The sequence below is a fragment of the Eulemur rufifrons genome, chromosome 8 (genome assembly GCF_041146395.1).
Source record: "Eulemur rufifrons isolate Redbay chromosome 8, OSU_ERuf_1, whole genome shotgun sequence".
Taxonomy (NCBI): Eukaryota; Metazoa; Chordata; class Mammalia; order Primates; family Lemuridae; genus Eulemur; species Eulemur rufifrons.
Window position 1 is genome coordinate 32,933,457 of NC_090990.1, and position 23,470 is coordinate 32,956,926.

The 23,470-nt window shown below is 37.4% G+C and overlaps 1 protein-coding gene across 2 annotated transcripts in view; it reads right to left on the reverse strand.

The window, feature by feature from the left end:
• TESK2 (testis associated actin remodelling kinase 2) overlaps positions 1-23,470 on the reverse strand; it is a 114,112-nt gene that overhangs the window by 57,054 nt on the left and 33,588 nt on the right. For both annotated transcript variants that reach the window (XM_069479893.1, XM_069479892.1), the window contains one exon: positions 3,613-3,734. In XM_069479893.1, the coding sequence (XP_069335994.1) occupies positions 3,613-3,707 (95 nt within the window). In that variant the 5' untranslated portion in view covers positions 3,708-3,734. The remainder of the gene's footprint in view (positions 1-3,612; positions 3,735-23,470) is intronic.

The following is a 23,470-nucleotide window of genomic DNA, read 5'->3' on the forward strand; positions in this document are numbered from 1 at the left end:
AATTAATCCTCAATAACAACTTTATGATGTATTTATTACCATTATCTTCATTTTACAGATGGGAAAACTAAAGCTCAGAGAGGTTAAGTAACTTTCCCAAGACCCAGGATTTGAATCTAGGCAGTTTAATCTATAATCTGGAACCTTAATTTTTAATCATACTCTGTTACTACTTTTATTTAATACACAAATCATAATGGTATACTTTTATGGGATATAATGTGATGTCCTGATATAAGTATATAATGTGGAATGATCAAATCAAGCTAATTAATATATCTATCACTTCATCATTTTTTATAGTGAAATATTTGAAATTTGCTCTTAGCAATTTTGAAATATATTACATAATATATTATTATTAGTTATACTCACCATGCTATGCAACAGATCTCAAAAACTTATACCTCCTGTCTAACTGAAACTTTGTCCTTCGACTAACATCTCCCCTGTCCCTCCCCCCAACTCCCACCCTATGGTAACCACCTCTACTCTTTACTTCTATGAGTTCCAGTTTTTCAGATTTCACACATGAGATCATGCAGTATTTTTTCTTCTGCATTTGGCTTATTTCACTTATTGTAATGTCCTCCAGGTTTATCCAATTGTCACAAATGATAGAATCTCCTTCTTTTTTTTTTTTTTTTTTTTTGAGACAGAGTCTCACTCTATTGCCCAGGCTAGAGTGCAGTGGCATCATCATAGCTCACAGCAACCTCAAACTCCTAGGCTCTGGGGATTCTCCTGCACAGCCTCCTCAGTAGCTGGGACTACAGGCAGGTGTCACCACGCCTGGCCTATTTTTCTATTTTTTGTGGAGATGGGGTCTCACTCTTGCTCAGGCTGGTCTCAAACTCAAGCGATCCTCCTGCCTCGGCCTCCCAGAGTGCTAGGATTACAGGCGTAAACCACCTGGCCCGGCCTGAATTTCCTTCTTTGTAAAGGCAGTAAGTATTCTATTGCGTATATATGCCACATTTTCTTTATTAACTCCTCAGCTAATGGACACTTCGATTGATTCCAAATCTTGGCTATTGTGAATAATGCTGCAGTCAACATGAGAGTGCAGCTATCCCTTTGACATATTGATTTCAATTCTTTTGGATACATCCCCAGAAGTGAGATTGCTGGATCATGCAGTTCTATTTTTAGTTTTCTGAGGAATTTCCATAGTGGCTGTACTAATTTACATTCCCACCAACAGTGTACAAGAGTTCTCTTGTCATCACTTGTCATCTTTCATCATTTTGCCAATAGCTACCCTAACAGGTATTAAGTAATGTCTCATTGAGGTTTTGTCTGTTTGTTTGTTTAAATAGGCAGGGTCTCAGTTTGTTGCTCAGGCTGGAGTACAGTGGTATCATCATAGTTCACAGCAGCCTCCAATTCCTGGGCTCAAGTGATCCTCCTGCCTCAGACTCCCAAGTAGCTGAGATTATAGGCACGCCCCACCACGTCAGCTAATTTTTTTTATTTTTCATAGATATGGGGTCTCACTATTGCCCAGGGTGGTCTCAAACTCCTGACCTCAAGCAATCCTCCTGCCTCGGCCTCCCAAAGTGCTAGGATTACAGGCGTGAGCCACTGTAATCCAAAAATTTACTGAAAGTCACTCTTTTATGCATTTGCCCATCCAGTTCATGGTGAGGAGGATAAGGAAAGGAATGAGGAAATGGAAAAAGGTTGGCAGGAAATATGCCAAAATGCTAAGTAACATTCATCTTAATCCTAGGTACTGAAATTAAGGGCAATTTTTATTTTCTTGTTTTTACTAACTCTATTTTCTAAATGTTTCCATAGCAATTTTGTATCACTTCTGTAATAATAGTGAAACAATAAAAATATGACTTGAGCAAGATGAAAATATGATCATCTTAAAACTTCCTAAGCAGAATATCCAGTCAAACCTCACTCATTTCACTCTCAAATATGGTGGAAGCTCAAACCAATTTCTTGGCACCAGTCTTCCTAAAGCTGAACCATACTGTATCTTGCCGTCAGTTACACTGTCATGCTATTCCCTTCTCAGAATCCAATATACAGAGCATAAAATACAAACTTTTTGGCTTTATGCAAAGCATTTCTGAATAATTTGGCTCAATTTTGCCTTTCTACCTTTATCTACCAACACTATCAAGTCCTCAGTTTTTCTAGGAGAAACCTGGTACAAAGAACTCAGGCCTCAGAGTCAAAGACCCTAGCCAATACATAATCTCTTGGCCTCAGTTCCTTCAATGGAGAAAGTTGTGAAGATTAAATTTTTAAGTAAGTAATGCACTGAGCATTCAACAAGCCTTCAATAAATGGTGGTTCTCATTATTGTCATTATTAGCCAAATGGGTTTTCATTCACTGACTTCTCAAAAAGCTTTGCACGTTTATATCTGTGCTTTATGTATCACTATTTTGCTCCTTTCTGAGTTCCTTCCCTATCTTCTAAATCCTATTAAAATTCAAGGTCCAGTTCAAGTCCCCTCTTCCAAGAAGGCTTCCCTTGACTCTGCCAAGTTAATATGCTCTCTCACTCCTTTGAACTTCTACAGCACTTAAAATTTATTCTACCCAAATGGTGGTGTCTTAGTTGATTTATTAAATATTAGTTCTTTTTCCATCAATGTAAGTCCCCAAGCAGAGTATAATTCCTTGCTACCAGACACTCTATCTTATATACACCTTGATACCTTTCTGATGTCTCACACCTAACCAGGCATAAACTAGATGCTCAAAAAATGTGTTAATCTGATTTATGGATTTGAAAGAAAGTCATTATCATTACAATAAAAATACTAATATTTTTTGTCATGGACTATAAAGTCTACATAAAGATAGAAAGTTTCAAATAAGCAGTATAATTTAATTTCATGATTTAGTACCATTGACCAAATCAATAAGACATACTTAAGCCATGTGATTTCTCTCTAGTCCAATATAAGTATATAAAATATTAGCAATAAATGACACTAAGTAGATAGCACTTTAGATTTTTTAAAGTGTCTTACACATAAGCACTAATTAAATATATATTGAATTAAATTGTCTTATTTAGTCTCATTTGAAAATATATTGCCTCACTAACATATCAAAACAATGAAGGTGAGAAAGATTCAGATACCGATTACTAGAAAGTGATGATTATAACCTTACTATATAAAAAAAATTATTCTCAAAGGCAAATTGCGTCTCCTCAACTGAGTGCTAAAAGTTAAGGGTAGTTTCAGGGCATAATTTCAGTTTTATTTTCACTCACCAATTTAATTATGATTCTTCATAAAGCAATTAGGAAAATTAAATAACCACATGAAGACCAGTCTTTTCTCTATGATAAATTACTAATCAGCAATAGGAAACAACTGCTCTAATGAGTTGCTACTAACATTGTAATGAAAGTAAAGCAACTTGAGAGACAGAGGAAGTTGCTTTATTAAATGCAGTTAATTACCAGAAAATTAAGTCTCAGTGGGTAGAAAAAGACCTAGAGTATTGCTGAACCCCAGCAAGATAGATTCAGCATGATAAATCTTGAATCCATGTCTTTAGCTGTCAGTGCTATTCTAGCAAACCTCCAATGTTTTAGCTTTCTCATTGGTCTCCAGAAGGAAGGAAAAGCCATTACCTAAGGATGTTGGGATGGGAGAGTCGATTCATGAGCTGTACTTCTTTCAACATGTTTGCCCGGTTGCTGCTCAACGTGTTCATTTTAAGAGCCATCACCTGACCAGAAGCTCGGTGGCGCACCTAGAAAATAAAATAGACCAAGAAAAGAGGGTCAAAGGGCAGCAGTTATACATGAGGTCAAAGTCCCCAAATGTAGAATATGCCAAGACATGTTAATGCCAGTTTAGATAAAATAGACATTCAATAACATTAAAGTCTCACTTCCATTAATGAAGATGAATTTATTCCACCCAAGACCAAAATTGTTTCACATTATCTGGGCCAAAAAACATTGTTAATAACATCTCAAGAAATCATATCTTTTTTTTAATACTTTAGGAAAAATATGCAGGACATTTTTTAGGCTGCTTCCTTATGACTGACATCAGTGAGTCTTATGATACCAACAGAAAAATTCCCTTCTGTGGAAGTTTTAAGTGTGCACAAAAAAGATATCTGCATAAGCGTTATATAACACTTAATGAACAATAAAACTGTCTTTATAAGATACTAAACCTACATACACAACATCTCCCCCAAGCCCCATAAAAATATATCTATAAGAAAAAAAGCATTGCATGTTAAATATAGAAAAAAGTCAGTAAAACTTTTATAGCTAATCTTGTAGTAACTCTACCCAAATAACCTTATAATTACTTAAAGACACAAACATGGGCCACATCACTAGCACCATCATAGCACACTGCAGCCTCCAACACCTGGGCTCAAGACATCCTCTTGCCTCAGTCTGCAGAATGCCTACCATGCCTGCCAGTTATGAAAGTCTGCCTCTAAAATCATTCATCCTCTATAGAATTCAATCTATTTTACATGTGTAAATATTATTTTATCATTTCAATGACACTTCACAGGTTTAAAAAACATAATACTTTACTTGTAAAAAAAAAAATAACTATGGGGGGGTAAAGGGGAGGGATATATACCTACATGATGGGTGCAACGCGCACTACCTGGGGAACGGACATGCCTGGAGCTCTGACTTGGGCGGAAAGGCGGTACATGGGCAACGTATGTAACCTGCAATTCTGTATCCCCCATAACAATAAGATGAAATTAAAAAAAAAAAAAAAGAAGTTATGTGAGGAAGACAAAGACCCACAGAAGCAATTCAATTAGACGTAGCAGAAAAAGACATCTGCTATATGAAAATACAGGGCAGAGGGACTATAAAAAATAAATAAATAAAATAACTATGTTTTCACCCTCTAAATGTGGTCTCAGTAGTAGCAAAATGAGACTACCAGGGAAAATATTTTATCTTACTCAAAAGAAGTTCAATTATTCACTGAGATGTGTGTGTTTCCTGCTGAGGAATTATGAATGAGGCAGTACAAAAATCATGAAGTACAAAGATCTCACTACTTTCTGATTAAAAAAAATTCACTTCAGGCCAGGTGCGGTGGCTCACGCCTGTAATCCTAGCACTCTGGAAGGCCGAGGCGGGAGGATCATTTGAGGTCAGAAGTTCGAGACCAGCCTGAGCAAGAGTGAGACCCCCGTCTCTACTAAAAATAGAAAGAAATTAGCCAAACAACTAAAAATAGAAAAAATTAGCTGGGCATGGTGGCACATGCCTGTAGTCCCAGCTACTTGGGAGGCTGAAGCAGAAGGACTGCTTAAGCCCAGGAGTTTGAGGTTGCTGTGAGCTAGGCTAACGCCACGGCACTTTAGCCCAGGCAACAGAGCAACACTCTGTCTCAAAAAAAAAAAAAAAAAAATTCACTTCAGAACTTGCACAACAGGGAGGATTTGATATACAAAATTGTCCACATCCTACGGACTTTAGGAATATTATTTCAATATGTTATACTTGACCATGTATTCCAGTAGAAAATGTGACAAACTATTTCACTTTTTAACCTCCAGAAACTCCTTGTAATGACAATACCCCCAGAAGTTTAATATAGCTGTTAATACAGGACAGACATCACAGCTTATCTTAGAATTCAAAGAAATAATGTTTCAGAGTGGCCAGAAAGAAGAGGGGAAGTGGGGGGCGGGGCAAAACACTCAGAGCCACAGGATCCTTGATCAGAAAAACTGAGGCAGAGCACTGGCTGCCTCTCTCCTCTTCTAGATCACTGAGTGAGATTTGGAACCCAACTCTCTTCTCAGTGCATCAATGATTCTGTTGTCATGCACCTCGTGATTGATGAAAGAGAAGTAGCTTTCCTTTTCAGATCCTGCATGGATAAGTTAAAAGAAACATTTATATACAAAGAGCTCACTGACAGTATTTTTCCAACTCTATTTATGGAAGACATCTGTGTTTTAATAAGGGCTCTTCATCTTTTTTTTCCCCATTATCTGAAAACTATCATCTTGAGCTTTTATCAAAATGTCTGTTTTTAGGAAAGCTTGATATTAAAATAAATGCGTGAAATTCAGAGATAGCTGCATTTCAGATTAATCAGAAAAAAACTCACTTCCTTAAGCAAGTGGACAAGATGTTGAGCATGCACATAACTCACTGTATTTTATCTTTCATCTGTATAAAATATTCTTTCTCTTCTCGCCTCTTATCCCCCTGCCCCAATTCTCCTTATCTTTCAAGGCCACACTCAAATATCTCCTCCTTTGTGAAACCTTTAACTCTCTCTAGGAACTATTTGTGGTTTCTTTCTTTATACCACCTCAGAACTCCATTCATAACACCAGTATAACACTCATCACATAGTTGTGTACATAAATATCTTCTTACTAGGTTATAAAGTACCTTGAGATCAATATCTATACTGCATTCATCTTTTGTCATGCAGTGCCTTGAAAGCTTGGCACATCATCAAGGGCACAATGAAAACAGTGGCAACAATAAATGATACTTCTAATATATTAATACTTTCTTACTGGCTAGTGTATCATTCATTTATCCAGGTATTTGGGGGGGGGGACGGTGCCTGCCCTACTTTCTTGCTTCCTTCTCTCTCTCCTTCCATCCCTTTCTTCTTTTTTGGTAGCAGAGTTGGGGGAAGGATGTAAATAAAAAAGTAGTATAAGATTTGGTCACATCTTTCTGTAGTTTATTATCTGTAAAGAGACAAACAGTAAACTATATGACTAGTCAGATAAGAAAGAGAATGAAGTGTCTAAACACAGCACAAGAGATATTTATATAAATGTTGATGGGATGAGCATGTAGGGAAAAACTTCAATGAACTTCAGTTAAACCTCAAGGGATTAATAGATTTAGATAGATTATGTTTTTCTTTTAAAGTGCAGAACAGACTATAGGTGATAAAGGAAGAAAAAAGTACCATTAAAATCAGGGGTCCACAAAATATGAGGAATCTGCCTAAATGCAGGAGGATCTTCATTCTAAGTTACCAAACATAATAACCAGAGGCAAAACCACAAAATTTAATCAGCTCTCAAATCTACTTAGATTTTCAGAGTAAAGGAAAGGTTTTTCCTTTATACATAGATACTTGTTATTACTAATAAAAGGATTTCAAACAGATTTATATCTTTAAACATATTTAAAAATAATGTCCTCAAAAATTAAATATAGAATTACTATATGACAAAGCAACTCTATTAATACTTCTGGGTGGCTGGGCGCGGTGGCTCACGCCTGTAATCCTAGCACTCTGGGAGGCTGAGGCAGGCGGATTGTTTGAGCTTAGGAGTTCGAGACCAGCCTGAGCAAGAGCGAGACCCCATCTCTACTAAAAAAATAGAAAGAAATTAGCTGGACAGCTAAAAATATATATAAAAAATTAGCCGGGGATGGTGGCACATGCCTGTAGTCCCAGCTACTCGGGAGGCTGAGGCAGGAGGCTTGCCTGAGCCCAAGAGTTTGAGGCTGCAGTGTGCTATAATCAGCCACTGCACTCTAGCCCAGGCAACAGAACAAGACCCTGTCTTTAAAAACAAACAAACAAACAAACAAACAAAAAAAGACTTTTGAGCCAGGTATAGTGAGTCCTGAGTAACTGAGACTACAGGCGTATGCCACTATACCCAGCTAATTTTTAAAATTTCTTTTTTAGAGATGAGGTCTTGAGGTTTTGAGGTCATGTTATATTGCTCCTGGCCTCAAGCAATCCTATCGCCTCAGCCTCCCAAAGTGGTGGGATTACAGGTGTGAACCACCAACTTTACAGGCATGAGCATCCAACTTAAAGGCAAAAGTTCTATAGACCAGAGCCTTCTAGTTCACATGCTCAGAAGTCCAAGGACCCTGTAGGTTCTAAGGAAGTTTCAGTAGCAAACCAAAACAAACAAAAAGCCATAAATATCATCAAATAACAATACTAAGTCACTAGAAAAGTCTGGGCAAACAAGAGTTTCTCTACCAGCATGGTGGTAACCTAATGAATATACTCTATGACCCCATTAATTCCTCTGGACAAAGCATAAACAAATGGAAGATAAAAATAAAAGGCCAATCAGAAGGCAGAAAACTATATAAAGGATGATCAGAAGAATCTCATCACTTCTTAAAGTTACTGATCATAGACAACAAGAAAACATACAATGGCATTAGATAAGCAACAACCAGGAACAGAGTTTCTCTACACTCTGTATGAGCCACTACATCCAGCCAAGTGAACATTTTACAAAGAAACACTCAATAAATTTGACAAAGATATAGCATGTTTCCTCGTTTTCGCTCCTTCTTCAATCTAATTTGTCTTGGCAAGCTAACCCTATTTCAATTTAAGTCACTTCTCTCTTTGTCTTATCATATACAAATAAATATAGCCTGTTACAACATTTTTATTCCAATACTCACTAGCACCTCTGCTCTTTAGTTTTCCTTCTTACAGAGTGGCTCCGATTGTCTTCCCTTAAGTCTAAATTTAGTTGATAAGGGTAAAAGCATCTAACTACTTCAATATGCCTTCTAGAATAGTCAGACCCCAAAATGTGCATATTGAAATCTACATTTTTAGGCCAGGCTCTGTAATGTAAGCACTTTGGGAGGCCAAGACAGGAGGATTGCTTGAGGTCAGAAGTTCAAGACAAGCCAGAGCAAAATCGAGACCCCATCTCTACCAAAAATAGAAAAATTAGCTGGGTGTGGTGGTGCATACCTGTAGTCCCAGCTATTCGGGAAGGTGAGGCAAGAGGATCACTTGAGCCCAGGAGAGTTTGAGGTTGTAGTGAGCTATGATTGCACCACTGCACTCTAGCCAGGGTGACAGATCTGGTAAGATGCTGTCTCGAAAAAAAGGAAAAAAAAAATCTACATTTTTTCTAATTTAATTTTTCCTTTATTATACAGTTAGAGTTTCATGTTGGGGTTTTTTTTTAATTATGAAGAATGTAACCTAAGTTACCTATCAATTTCATTTCAGGGTAGTTAGGAGTACGTTTAAAAAGTTATAAAATAGCAATAACATAGCTAACATTTATAGCACACTACGTTCTTCTGTGCAACTGCTTTATATATGTTAAATCATTTAATCCTCAAAATAATCCTGTGACACAGATATTATTAATATCTCCATCTTACAGCTATGGAAGCTGAGGCACAAATAGATTACATTACTCTCTCAAATCATGCATCTAGTAAATGGCAGAGCCAGAATTTGAATGCAGACTATGCAAAGAATATTGGGCCTGATAGGGTTAGGACAACTGATCTAAGGGGAAAAAGCACTGTTTGAACACTCCATAACAATTACTCTGTCAAAGAATAATAATCATGATCTTATATGTATCTAACAACACAGTCTTGTAATTTATAAAACAAAACCTGACAACATAAGGCAAATTTGACAAGTCCATGATCTTCATGAGATATTTTAACCTACCTATCAGAAACTAAAACCTCAAGAAGACATGAAATGTGTAAGGTATGGAACATTTAATAAGAAACTTGACATGCTTGATCGAATCCTGTCTCAACAAAGGTAGGCTTCCATTTTTTTCAAGTATACATGAAAAAATTTGCCAAAATGCTACTAAATGAAAATTATAGGAGGCCATTGTTTTGAACTAAACTCCTGCACTAGGCCCCAACAGACCAGACTAACAATTAAAATGGAGTCACCCAGGCTAAAGTTCCATGTCACCAAATCTAAACTAACACTTCCTTACACAAAAGAAGTAGCCTGAAGTAATCTAATGTTAACTAATCAGTTACTTTTCTATTATTTTATCTCCCTGTCCCTGCCTTATAAGATCTTTAAAAGAACTAATACATATTCTTCATTCTTTGCTTCTGGCTTTCTTCACTCTTCTCTGTCTATAAAGCCAACAACTTCTGCTCAGCTCACTGGAACACTTTATTTTAGGACATGAGTGTTACCAGATTCTAGAATAACAATAAAGACAATTGAGATCTTTAAACTAAATTTGTTATAATTTTGTCCTTTGACAGATCTGGCTATCACGAAGGGACCTGAAGGAGACTGCTGGTGACCCTAAGATTCTTTGAGGAACACAGAAAGGTGCTAACCTCCGCTTCCCTTGCACCTCTTTTTTTTTTTTTTTTTTTTTTTTTTTTTTGAGAGAGAACCTCTGTCTTCCTCATGGAGCCTTGAGAGTTTAAGTAAATCCCTCTCAGGTCTGAGTTCTGCTGTCTTTTGCCTTTGGTCTTTCTGATCTCTTTGGCTTTTGGGGTACCAAGGATTAGTTTGTGCTGTGAGAAAGTGCTTTACGGTGGGGTATCTAGGGTTAATTTGTGCTCTGGCAAGGCACATGACTTTTGGTTTTGCAGTGGTTGACAAATCTCTGGTAAGGGGTGTATCTTTTTGCTCCCTTTTTGTAGACATCTCATCTGTGGTTCCATAAAAAGTTTGAGTCAAGTACCCAAGAATGTAGCTGGACAGAAATATGGGTTACATCTCACTTGCTGCTGGTATATGAATGGACAGAAATGTGGGTTGCATTCCATTTGCGGCTAGTGTAAAAGGCTGCAGTTTTATAAGATAGAACCACCTAATTCAGGAGTGACTTAAACTTTCTGGACAAAAACAGAGCTATGGCCTTGAACTCATCTATTGTAATAAAAAAACAAGCATTAGTGGACAATACTAATTGTTTACTCAACATTTATTCTCCCCTTTTGCCTGACTGGTAGAACTCCAATTAGTGGCAATGTGATCAGTTAAAACACTCAATCTGGCAATCTTCCCTGCAGCTAGAAGAGTCCAGGTGGCATAGCCCTAGTAGGAAGTCCCAAGTGGAAATTGCTAGGTGGGATTTCTGGGAATGCTACTGTTTTCTTGATGAAACTGTCCTTTTTCCTTCCCCCTTTTTATAGCCTGGAGCAAAGATGATTTTATCAAGAGTAGTTATAATATCTTGTAAGGGTGCTAGGGAACATAGTACTGCACAACAGCTACACAGCATAGAAATTTTTTTCAGGATTTCTCAGGAAAAATTAATCTCTTATTTGAATAAGCCTCTGTATTCAGGTTTCCATAACATACTATAAAAGACAATCCTAACTCAACTGCAAAAGATTAAAAACAAATGGATTAAAGTTCAACTACAGATGCTAGAAAAACAGAGTAAGCCTAAAAAAAACTATAATAATAAAGATAAAGCCAAAATTATAAAACAGAAAACAAAGAAACAATAAAGATGTTCAACACACCAAAAGCTAATTTGGGGGAGGAAAAAAACTAATAGAGATTGAGTATAACTAATCTGAAAATCCAAAATCTGAAATGCTCCAAAATCCAAAATTTTTTGAGGGCTGACATGACACTCCAAGGAAATTCTCATTGGAACATTTAAGATTTCAGATTTTCAGGGGATGTTCAACTGGTAAGTATAACACAAATATTCCAAAATCTGAAATCCAAAACACTTCTGCTCCCAAGCATTTCACATAAGGGATACTCAACCAGTAAAATGAAGAACCGTATCTCTCCAGTGACTCTGATCAAAAAAAATCTTTTGGGCAAAGACTCTGTCTCAAAAAAAATTTTTTTTTTATCTTCTGGTCCCTGCATTCTAGACTCATCTGAGGCCTGCCATTCCTTTACATGCACCCACTAGACTTTAAGCCAAACCCAATTTCTCACCATTCCCAGAATATCCCATGCTCTTATTCCTTTGTGCCTGTGTACATGCTTTTACACCTGCTTGGTATATCCTTCCCCTGCTTGTCCTGCCTGACAAGCTCTTTCTTATCCTTCAAGAAAACTCAAGGGTGACCTCCTCTAGGAACCCCTTCAAGCAAGGTTTTTACCTGTATCTAGTACTAAGGCATACTTTCACACACTTAGCAACTATGTATTGAGCAATAGCAGACCCTTACAAAATGCTCTCTTTTAGCAGATATTGTATTTTAAATGTACTTCCTGTCTTCTTCTACCCTAGGCAAAAAACTCTATTATGGCAGGATTTTATCTTATTTATTTGTCTATCCCTGGCACCTAGCTCAATATCCTACATCTAAATAGCATTAATTAAATATCTACTGAGTAAATAAATTAATATAGTAAATAATTATGTTTATTACATGCTAGAATACAGGTATTAGCAAAGTGCCATGAGATCACAAAAGGGAAAACAACCAACCCTCTCACTCTTCTCACTGCAAAATAACACACTCTAGAATTAGCTTTTGTAATCATCTTTCAAATGTTTTCATACATGTCATTTACAGAAATACTTCTGTGCATTGAGTGAATCCAGAATGTACATACAACTTGTTATGCTTTCAGTTTTTGTTTTTCCAGCTGGATAATCAATAAAGTAAAAGATATTAGAAGATAGTTCATAGCGTGAACTAAAAATAAAACCCAAAGCCCCCCACTAACTGAATGGACCCCATCCCAGTCCAGGGGATTCTAGAATAACCTTAAAACTGAGTTTCCGGCCATGATGGGATGGGAGATGTAAAGCACAATTACACATGTGGGTTTTCTCCTCATAAATATTCATGACTCTTCCTATAGCTTGTTAAATATATATATTTAGCCACCCCACTCAGTATAAAATCTGTTCCCACCTATTCTTGGTTTGTGGCCAGAGCAGTGTTTCCCAGCCTGTCAGAATGGCCACTACAGGGTAAAAGCCTTCACAAGAAATAAAGCTCTCCTTTTTCCAAAATATAAAGCTTATGGGGGTTTTTTTTTTTTAGTTAACAGCAGCAATATGCACACAGTAAAATTTGCTGTCTTTGGCCGGGCATGGTGGCTGACACCTGTAATCCTAGCACTCTAGGAGACTGAGGCGTACGCCTGTAGTCCCCAGTTGCTCAGGAGGCTGAGGCAGGAGGATCGCTTGAGCCCAGGAGTTTGAGGTTGCTGTGAACTATGATGACACCACTGCACTCTACCTGAAGCGACAGAGCAAGACTCTATCTCAAAAAAAAAAAAAAAAAAAAAAAATTGCTGTCTGATAAATTGTCCCTTCATGTCACCTAGTACTGAGCTTAGCCCACAAGCAGCATTTGCAAAATTCTTTTCTAATTAATTAGTAGCCCAGCTTTCCACATCAGCTCTGAAGCAAATGCTAAATGTACTGAATATGACCAAAAACTACAATCACACACTGTTGTGTATGAATCGTAAGTATACATGTGATACAAATGAGAAAGGTCTTATATGAAACACATCAATTCACACACCTCAAAACATTGAACCTCTCCAGGAAAGTTCCTTCTTGAAAACCCCAGTACTTCAAAGGGGTTGCAAAACAAATAAATGCAACAGGGAAAACAATAGGAAATTTAGCAAGAAGCAGTTTTGAGAAGCAGTAAGGAAATGTAACAAAGACCATTTCCAAGGTGCAGAGCCCCAAGAAGCATTAGGCCATTATCATCTTCTTCCTCCCAGCCTTTTCAATGCTAAAATCCTTAAAAAAGAGTGGTGGGAGGTAGGAAAGTAAGTTATTTTCCCTCTTTATTCTCTCTTTTGTAAATCCCTGCAATATGTTTCACTGTTTGGAATTTATGTTTCGTAGATTTGGCAACTTTCCTGATCTTTAGAAACCTATCTCTGACTGCCATTCCTCTTTCTTGCCATTTTGTTCATTTCTCTAAGTCTGAACTGTAGACAGTTTGCTACTCTCTTTCTTCTCCACACCCTCTGCCAAATAAAAGTAACTCAAGTTCAATACTTGTTGCTCTATTCTTTATTCATACTCTTTTCCTTGATTTTTTCTTTTGTTTTTTTGTTTTTTGGGTTTTTTTTTTTTTAGAAATAAATTCTTGCTATGTTGCCCATAGTAACATGGTGGTGGCTCATGCCAGTAATCTTAGCACTTGGGGAGGCCAAGGTGGGAGGATCACTTGAGACCAGGAGTTTGAGACCAGCCTGGACAATATAGCCAGACTCCATCTCTATAAAAAATAAATAAATAAAAAGTAAATAAAGTAAATAAAAACATTTTCTAATGGTTAATATACTCAATTCCCAAATAAGACTGCTTTTATGTCAGAGTATTATTGTATAATTAAGAGGTTTCTCTACATTTGTTATTCCTTATACCCTATTCCTTTTTTTTAAATTAATACATTTGTATAAATTTATAAGATACATGTGATATTTTGTTATATGCATAGAATGTGTAATGATCAAGTCAGTATTTGGGGTATCTATCACTTTGAGTATTCATCATTTCTATGAGTTGGGAACATTTCAAGTCTCTCTTCTAGCTATTATACTTAGAAATATACATTAACATTGTTATTAACTATAGTCACCCTACTCTTCTATCGACCATTAGAACTTATCCCTTCTATCTAACTCTATGTTTATACCCATTAACAAGCTTTCTTCATCCTACATATCCTTCCCAGCCTCTGGTAACTATCATTCTACTCTCTACCTCCTTGAGATCAACTTATTTAGATCCCACATATGAGTGAGAACATGTAATATTTGTCTTTCTGTGCCTGGCTTATTTCACTTAACATAATAACCTCCAGTTCCATCCATGTTGCTGAAAATGACAGGATTTCATTCTTTTTTTATGGCAAAATGGTGTTCCATTGTGTATATATACCACATTTTCTTTATCCATTTATCCACTGATGGACACTTAGGTTGATTCCATATCTTTGCTATTGTGAATAGTGCTGCAATAAACATGGGGGTGCAGGTGTCCCTTTGATATATTGATTTCCTTTCCTTTGGATAAATACCTAGTAATGGGACTGCTGGACTGTATAGTAGTTCTGTTTTTAGTTTTTTGAGAAACTTCCATACTGTTTTTCATAGTAGCTATACTAATTTACATTTCTACCAACAGTGTATAAGAGTTCCCATTTCTCTGCATCCTCACCAGATCTGCCATTTTTTGTCTTTTTGATAATAGTCATTTTAGCTGGGGTAAAATGGTATCACATTGTGGTTTAGGCTGGGCACAGTGACTCACACCTGTAATCCTAGCACTCTGGGAGGCTGAGGCAGGAGGATCACTTGAGCCCAGGAGTTTGAGGTTGCTGTGAGCGAGGCTGACACCACGGCACTCTAGCCCAAGCAATAGAGTGAGACACTGTCTCCAAAAAAAAAAAAAATCAATTATGGTTTGATTTGCATTTCCCTGATGATTAGCGATGTTGAACATTTTTTCATATACCTGTTGGCCATTTGTATGCCTTATTTAAGAAATGTGTTTATGTCCTTTGTTCACTTTTTAATGGGATTATTTGCGGGGGTTGTTTTTATTTTTATTGTACAGTTGAGTTCCTTGTATATTCTGGATATTAGTCCCTTGCTGGATGAATAGTTTGCAAATATTTTCTCCCATTCAACAGGGTGTCTCTTCAATCCATTGTTTCCTTTGCTGTGCAGAAGCTTTTTAATTTAATATAGTCCCACTTGTCTATTTTGTTGTTGTTGCCTATGCTTTTGAGGTCTTAGCCATAAAATCTCAGCCTAGACCAATGTCCTAAAGTGTTTTCCCCAAGTTTTTTCTAGTAGTTTTATAGTTTCAGGTCGTATGTTTAAGTCCTCAATCCATCTTGATTGGATTTTTGTATGTGGTGAGAGATAAGGGTCCAGTTTCATTCTTCTGCATATGGATATCCAGTTTTCCCAGCATCATTTATTGAAAGGGGGTCCTTTCCCCAATGTATGTTCTTGGTGCCTTTGTCAAAAATCAGTTGGCTGTAAATATGTGGATTTATTTCTGAGTTCCCTATTCTGTTCCACTTGTCTGTGTGTCTGTTTTTAGACCAATATCATATTGTTTTGGTTACTATAGCCTTGTAATAGATTTTGAAGTCAGGCAACATAATGACTCCAGCTTTGTTCTTTTTGCTCAGGATTGCTTCAGTTATTTGGGTTCTTTGGTTATACACGAATTTTGCATTTCTGTGAAAAATGATATTGGTTTTTGGTTTGGGGTTTTTTTTTTTTTGTAGCTACTATAAATGGGATTATCTTCTTGGTTTCTTTTTAAGTTCATTATTTGTGTACAGAAATGCTACTGATTTTTGTACATTGATTTTGTATCCTGTAATGTTATTTTACTGAATTTATCAGGTCTGAGAGATTTTGGTGGATTCTTTAGGTTTTTCTAGATATAATATTATGTCATTAAAATAAAGATTATCTGCAAAGGGGGACAATTTGACTTCCTCTTTTCTAATTTGGATGCCTTTTATTTCTTGCTCTTGCCTCATTGCTGCAGCTAGGACTTCCAGTACTATGTTGAATAAGATGGACGAAAGTAAACATCCTTGTCTTGTTCCAGTTCTTAAAGGAAAGGCTTTCAGCTTTTCTCCACTCAGTATGATGTTAGCTGTGGGTTTGTCATATATGGCACTTAGTATGTTGAGGTATGTTCCTCCTTCTATGCCTAGTTTCTTGAGAGTTTTTATCTTGAAGGGATGTTGCATTTTAGCAAATGCCTTTTCTACGTCTATTGACTTAACCCTATTCTTGATTTTGAAGGTTACCTTAACTTCTGACTACCTGGAGCAGTTCAATTCTGAAATGGCTGGTTTGATATGAGGAAGCAGATAAGCATACATGCACATGCACGCACGCGCACACGCGCACACACACACACACGTTGCTTATGGATATTTTGGGGGTTGAAGATGGTTCTGAATATTCCCAGAACTACTTTACTCCCCAAATAGTCTTAATATGTACTGACATCTTATTCAGAGCAAACACTCTGAAAACTGGTATGTCACAAATGCCTAATAGGCTTTCTCCTAACCTTTACCTTCAGGTAGAACATCTACTACCTCACATCATCCTTACTTTCCAGTTCTTCTTAGTCATCTTACAAAAACTGCTTTATACACCTCCAGGACTATAGAGCTTAACTCTTTTCTGACAGAGTAGTTATTAAAACAAACAAGCATTGCATCTTGTTAGAACAATATTACACAGGTTTGATGAAAATTCTCTTTACAATAAGGTCTCAGAGAGGCATACAAAGAAATACAAACACAACCATAAAATAAGACACAGATAATTTGAGAAAACCCTTGAATATTTTAGATTCAGGCTGCAACAATGGTAACATTTAAAAAGGAAAAGCTTCACTCTCTAGAAAATTTCACAAGTTACAGTCTGGAAAGTTAAAAAAATTGTAGTCAGTTTTTGGTACAGTTGGGACACTGAGGCCATTGCAGAAGCATTAGCATTTTGACACCCAGTATCTAAGTTCTCAGATCGTGACCAAAGAGAGCATATAAAACCTTTACCTATCCAAGCACAAAAACAAAACATCCCCAAACAAAATAACATTCACGGCCGGGCGCGGTGGCTCACGCCTGTAATCCTAGCACTCTGGGAGGCCGAGGCGGGTGGATCGCTCAAGGTCAGGAGTTCGAGACCAGCCTGAGCAAGAGCGAGACCCCGTCTCTACTAAAAATAGAAAGAAATTATATGGACAACTAAAAATATATATATATATATATATAGAAAAATTAGCCGGGCATGGTGGTGCATGCCTGTAGTCCCAGCTACTCGGGAGGCTGAGGCAGGAGGATCGCTTGAGCCCAGGAGTTTGAGGTTGCTGTGAGCTAGGCTGACGCCACGGCACTCACTCTAGCCTGGGCAACAAAGTGAGACTCTGTCTCAAAAAAAAAAAAAAAAAAAGAAAAAAAAAAAATAACATTCACTTACTAAATTATTCCTCTTCTTTCCTTAGACCGCAATTGTTAATATTGCTACAAATTTAATGTTTGCAAGATACACCACATGTGCACTAAATAATAAATATATAATCATGAATGTGAATAAATTAATTTTTCAGTACCAAACAGATGGCAGATATCTCGCTCTTTTAGTTCATAGTTCACTGTTTCTTACAACTTGGCATTTCTAAACACAAGTGCTGCCAATTTGGGAAAATACATGGGATGGGGGCAGGGGGGACAGGGGAGGGAGGGAACATCAGCCTCTATCTAATTAGGTTATATACTTGCCATACAAATTGAATCAAGTTGAACTTTATAAGAGAGTCAATAAATATATATAATTTATCATATTCCACAAATAGTAGCATAGTATGTAAACATTAATAAAACAGTCTATTTCCTTCTTATATAATGAATCAAAATTAGATGCAATCTTCCCTTTGTCGGTTGGGTAGATGGGAATTCAAATACTAGCTGCACCACTTACTTGTGGTATATCTGGCAAGACACCAAACATCTTTTAACCTCAGTATCCTCATTTATAAAATGGAAGTGGTTGGTCTAATGGTAGTGGTTATCAGAACTTATTAACATTAGTTGGTATTCACCCCCCTACTGCTAAATTTGATTGGCTTAAACACATAATAAAATGGAAGTGTAACTACTTGTAGGATTATTATAGATATAAAAACAAAATAATATATACATGTTCTTAATACAGTACCTAGCACAAAGAAAGAGCTCCATAAATATCAGCTGCCTATATAATGGAATATCTAGTCCTTAAATAGGGTGAATTATGTATATTCTAAGTGTTTTACATATATTAGCTCCTTATATCTTCTAAACTACTCCATAAGGCAGGTACTATTACAATCCCCATTTTGCAGATGAGGAAATGTAACTGCATCAGAACAACCTGGTTCAACTTTTCTATTTAATTTTTTTTCTTCTATGTGTGTATGTGTGTAAAGACAGGGTCTCTCTATGTTGTCCAGGCTGGTCCTGAACTCCTGGTCTGAAGCCAATCCTGTTGCCTGAGCCTCCCAAAATGTTGGGATTACAGGCATGAGCCACTGTGCCCAGCCTAGTTCAGCTTTTATGTAACAAAGTTGTAAATTGGGGCGGGGCACGGTGGCTCACGCCTGTAATCCTAGCACTCTGGGAGGCCAAGGCGGGAGGATCGCTCAAGGTCAGGAGTTTGAGACAAGCCTGAGCAAGAGCGAGACCCTGCCTCTACTAAAAATAGAAATGATTTGGACAGCTAAAAAAAAAAAATATATATATATATATATAAAAAATTAGCCGGGCATGGTGGCGCATGCCTGTAGTCCCAGTTACTCGGGAGGCTGAGGCAGTAGGATCGCTTGAGCCCAGGAGTTTGAGGTTGCTGTGAGCTAGGCTGAGGCCACGGCACTCTAGCCCAGGCAACAGAGTGGGACTCTGTCTCAAAAAAAAAAAAAAAAAAGAAAAGAAAAAAACAAAGTTGTAAGTTGTTTTTCAGTGGCCATGGACCTCCAAGTTGAAGGTCACCTAAACTAAGCATACCCAAATAAACTCAGCATGCAACCATGGGTGGAACTTAAATGCTCAGACCAATGAGTGGAGACTAAATTAAAAAGCCTACACCACATGGCAGGATCCAGGATTCAATCAGATCAAGCCTTGGCATCATCCCATGGCAGGATCCAGTCAGAGTATGTTTCCTGGCATCATCACCTCATCACAAGATCCTATCAGATCACACCTCATTACTCTCTGACTATAAAACCTGTCCCAACCTCCAGGTTGGGGAGACAGATTTGAGTCCAACTCCTGTCTCCTTATTTTGCCTGTCTAACAATAAACCTTTGTCACTGCAAAAACCTGGTGCTTAGGTTTTTGGCTTTCTGTTGCATGCAGGCAAACGAACACAGTTCAGTTCAGTTATAGAAACAAAAGCACAGAAGTCAAGTAACTTGCACAAGTTCAGAAAGTTTATAAAGTGGTAGAGCCAAGATTCAAATCCAGCTGGGTGCAGTGAGTGGCATATGCTTATAGTCCCAGATACTAGGGAAGCTGAGGTGGGAGAATTGCTTGAGCCCAGGAGTTAAAGACCAGCCTGGGCAACACAGAGACAGCACATCTCTAACTAACTAATTAAATAAATAAACAAACAAACAAACAAATAAATAAATTCAAACAGAGATAATCTAGGTCCAGAGTCTCTGCTATGTTGTGTCTCAGTGGATTCTTACACTACATACACTCACACACATTTTTTTCCCCTCATGCAACAAATATTTAGTGAGTATACTCTATGTGACAGATTCTGTGGTAGAGACTGAAAATATAAGAGATGAAAAACACAGGGAGTTTTGATCTAAGAAAGGCAAACAGATAAAAAAAAAAAAACATAAAATGTATCATTGCTCTGATAAAAGTCTATATAAAATATATAGGAGGCACAAAGGTGGTAATGACCAATCAAGCCATGAAAAATATGATAAGGGTAAGAAAATAAGGCATCTGATTTCACATAATCATCAAAAATAAAATCACATCCGGGCACAGTGGCTCATACCTGTCATCCTAGCACTTTAGGAGGCGGAAGCGGGAGGACCACTTGAGGTCAGGAGTTCAAGACCAGCCTGAGCATGAGTGAGACCCTGCCTCTTTTTAAAAATATAAATAAAATAAAATAAAATAATACCTAAAAAATAGTGAGCTGACCTAAGATCGCATTTGAACTTCTATGTAAAACTGAAAGAGAGAAAATAACATCAAAAATAATAAAAGGTATTTGCTTGATATACTAGGCACTGTATAAAGTACTCTATATATTTCATTTGATCCTTGTAACACTACAAGCTAGGCACTGTTATAGAGTACAACAAAAAGAACACAAATTTTGTGCTCATCTTAGGTTCATATTTCTTCAAGTCTCTTTCACTCGATCACTAACACACAGATACACACATGCACACTGGTTCTCTCATCTCTATTGCTACTCCTATTCAGGCTCCTCTGCCAGCTCTTCCTTCTTTTATTTACCCTTAAATGTTATAGTTCCTCAGTGATTGATCCCAGGCCCATTTCTATTCTTAGTCTATTTGTAGTCCCTGCATAATCTTATTTTATACCCATGGTTTCAGTTACTCCATGTTTGTTTGTTTTTATTTTTTTTTTTTAAGAGACGGAGGTCTCTCTATGTTGTCCAGGCTGGTCTTTTTTTTTTTTGACACAGAGTTTCACTCTGTTGCCCAGGCTAGAGTGCCATGGCGTCAGCCTAGCTCACAGCAACCTCAAACTCCTGGGTTCAAGCAATCCTCCGGCCTCAGCCTCCCCAGTAGCTGGGACTACAGGCATGTGCCACCATGCCTGGATAATTTTTCTATATATATTTTAGCTGTCCATATAATTTATTTCTATTTTTAGTAGAGAGGGGGTCTCGCTCTTGCTCAGGCTGGTCTTGAACTCCTGAGCTCAAACAATCCACCCACCTCAGCCTCCCAGAGTGCTAGGATTACAGGCATGAGCCACTGCGCCCGGCCCCAGGCTGGTCTTGATCCCCTGTCCTCAAGTGATCCCCCTGCCTCCTGAATAGCTGGGATTACAGGTGTGAGCCATTGCTCCCAGCTCAGTTACTCTACATTAATGGCTCTTAAATCTACATTTCTGAGCTCGGTCTGTCTTCTGAGCTCCAGATTTTTATAAGCAACTATTTATTGACCATTTCCATGTGTATGTCCCATAAGTACCTCAAACTCTAGTCCAAACCTGAAATCATCAAATATGCTTCTCCTTTGGGGTTCATTTAGTTGCTCAAACTTGAAATCATCTTTGATTCTTCTTTCCCTTCAATATCACATCCAACCATTCACCAAATGCTACAGATATCTAATATCTAAATATCTCTCAATTTTTACAAGCATATTTAAATTGGTAAATTTAAAAACATGTTTAATATTTCAAATCATTTGACTCTTTTCCATCCCCATTGCCAACCCCCCACTTCTGATATACAAATCATATCACATCTTTCATCTGGACCATTGCCAAACTGAAATCTATTCTTACCGTCTCCAATTCATTTGATGTCTTGCAGTCAGAGTAATCTTTTATAAAGCATATCAGAACACATTACCCCCTGCTTAAAAGCAAGTCCTGTAAGATAAAATGCAAAATCCTTACCACTGAGGGCCTCTATAAATGATGAGATCCTCAACAATAAACCTCTGCTTACCTCTGCAACATCATTTCATCTATTACCAATCTCCCTTTGACCATCTGCTCTGCCCATTCTGGACTTCTTTCAGATCCTCAGTTACATCTCAGACTTCACTCATCTAGGCCTATGAATAAACTGTTTCTTCTGCCCGGAATGCTTACCTCTAACATATTCCTTTTGTAAAGAGACTTCACCTAGCTAATTCCTACTCACCCTTCAGGTCTCAATTTAAACTTCCCTTTCTCAGGAAGACCATCCCCAATTTATACTATGGTCTTTTTGCACTCCACTGTAATCTGTGGTTGGAGACAAACTCTAGGTTGCTCCCATATCCCATCTCCTGATGTTCATACTCTTGTGTGATCCCCTCCCCTTAAGCATGAGCAGGATCCGTGATTTGCATCTAACAAATACAATATGGCAAAGGTGACCCTAACCTAAATTAAAAACATTTTTAAAAAATTTACTGTAACTTAAATGTAATGATGTTACATAAGATTACAACCCATTTTGGTAGGAGACACTCATTTGCTGGCTTTGAGGAATAAGCAGCCACATTGTGTGCTGTCATATGGAAAAGGCCATATGGCAAGGAACTGAAGGCAGCCTCCAGCAAGAACCTGAGGCCCTCAGTTCAGCAGACTGCAAAGAACTGAATGCTTCCAACAACCACAACAATCACATGAGTTTAGTAGCAGATTCTTCCCCAGTTGAGCTTCAGATAATATGGCAGACCTAGCTGATACTTTGACTACAGCTTTGTGAAACCCTGAAGGGGACCCAGTCAAGTCCGACTTGGACTCTTAAACTACAGAAAAAGATATAATAAATGTGTATTCTTTTAAACCCACTGCATTTGTGGTAACGTTGTTACCACAAATTGTTGTAACAATTGTTATGTAGCAATAGGTAACTAATATACTATGCTTCTCTTTGTGTTGCACTCATGACTCTTATAATTACTTAATGTAAGTATTTATTATTAAATTATAAACTTCATGAGGGTGAGAATAAGATAATCACCACAGTATCTCAGCATTTAGCACAGTAAGATATAGAGGAACCACACTATATTGACAGAATGAATGAATTAATGAATGAATGCCTTAGTGCCAGCCACAGTGCTATATCTTAGAGAAATAAAAGTAAATAAAACATGGTCCCTATTCTCATGAAGCTTAATGCTAAGGAGGATGGCAGACACTTTAAATAGATAATTTCAGCAGAATATAATAGAGATAACATAGGTTTCTGTGAAGACTCAGAATATGGGCACCTAAGTCAGATTGCAAGTGTCCAGGGAGGAAAGAGGAAAGAACCTTCTCTCAAAAACAATAAGACAAACAAGGCTTTTTTGGTGACCATATCAATATTATGAAGAGCACTCTCTCAGGGTTGATTTCATTACCAATAATGCCTTTAGAATATAATCTGCTTCCAAAGCAACAGAATATTTTGGTATGGTGGGTTTAAAAATAAGCAAATTTATCCCTTGTGATGTGGCAAGACACATTTTAAGTATTGTATAACATGGTTAACAAGAAAATCTGTGATTTCAAAGTAGTTCAGTTA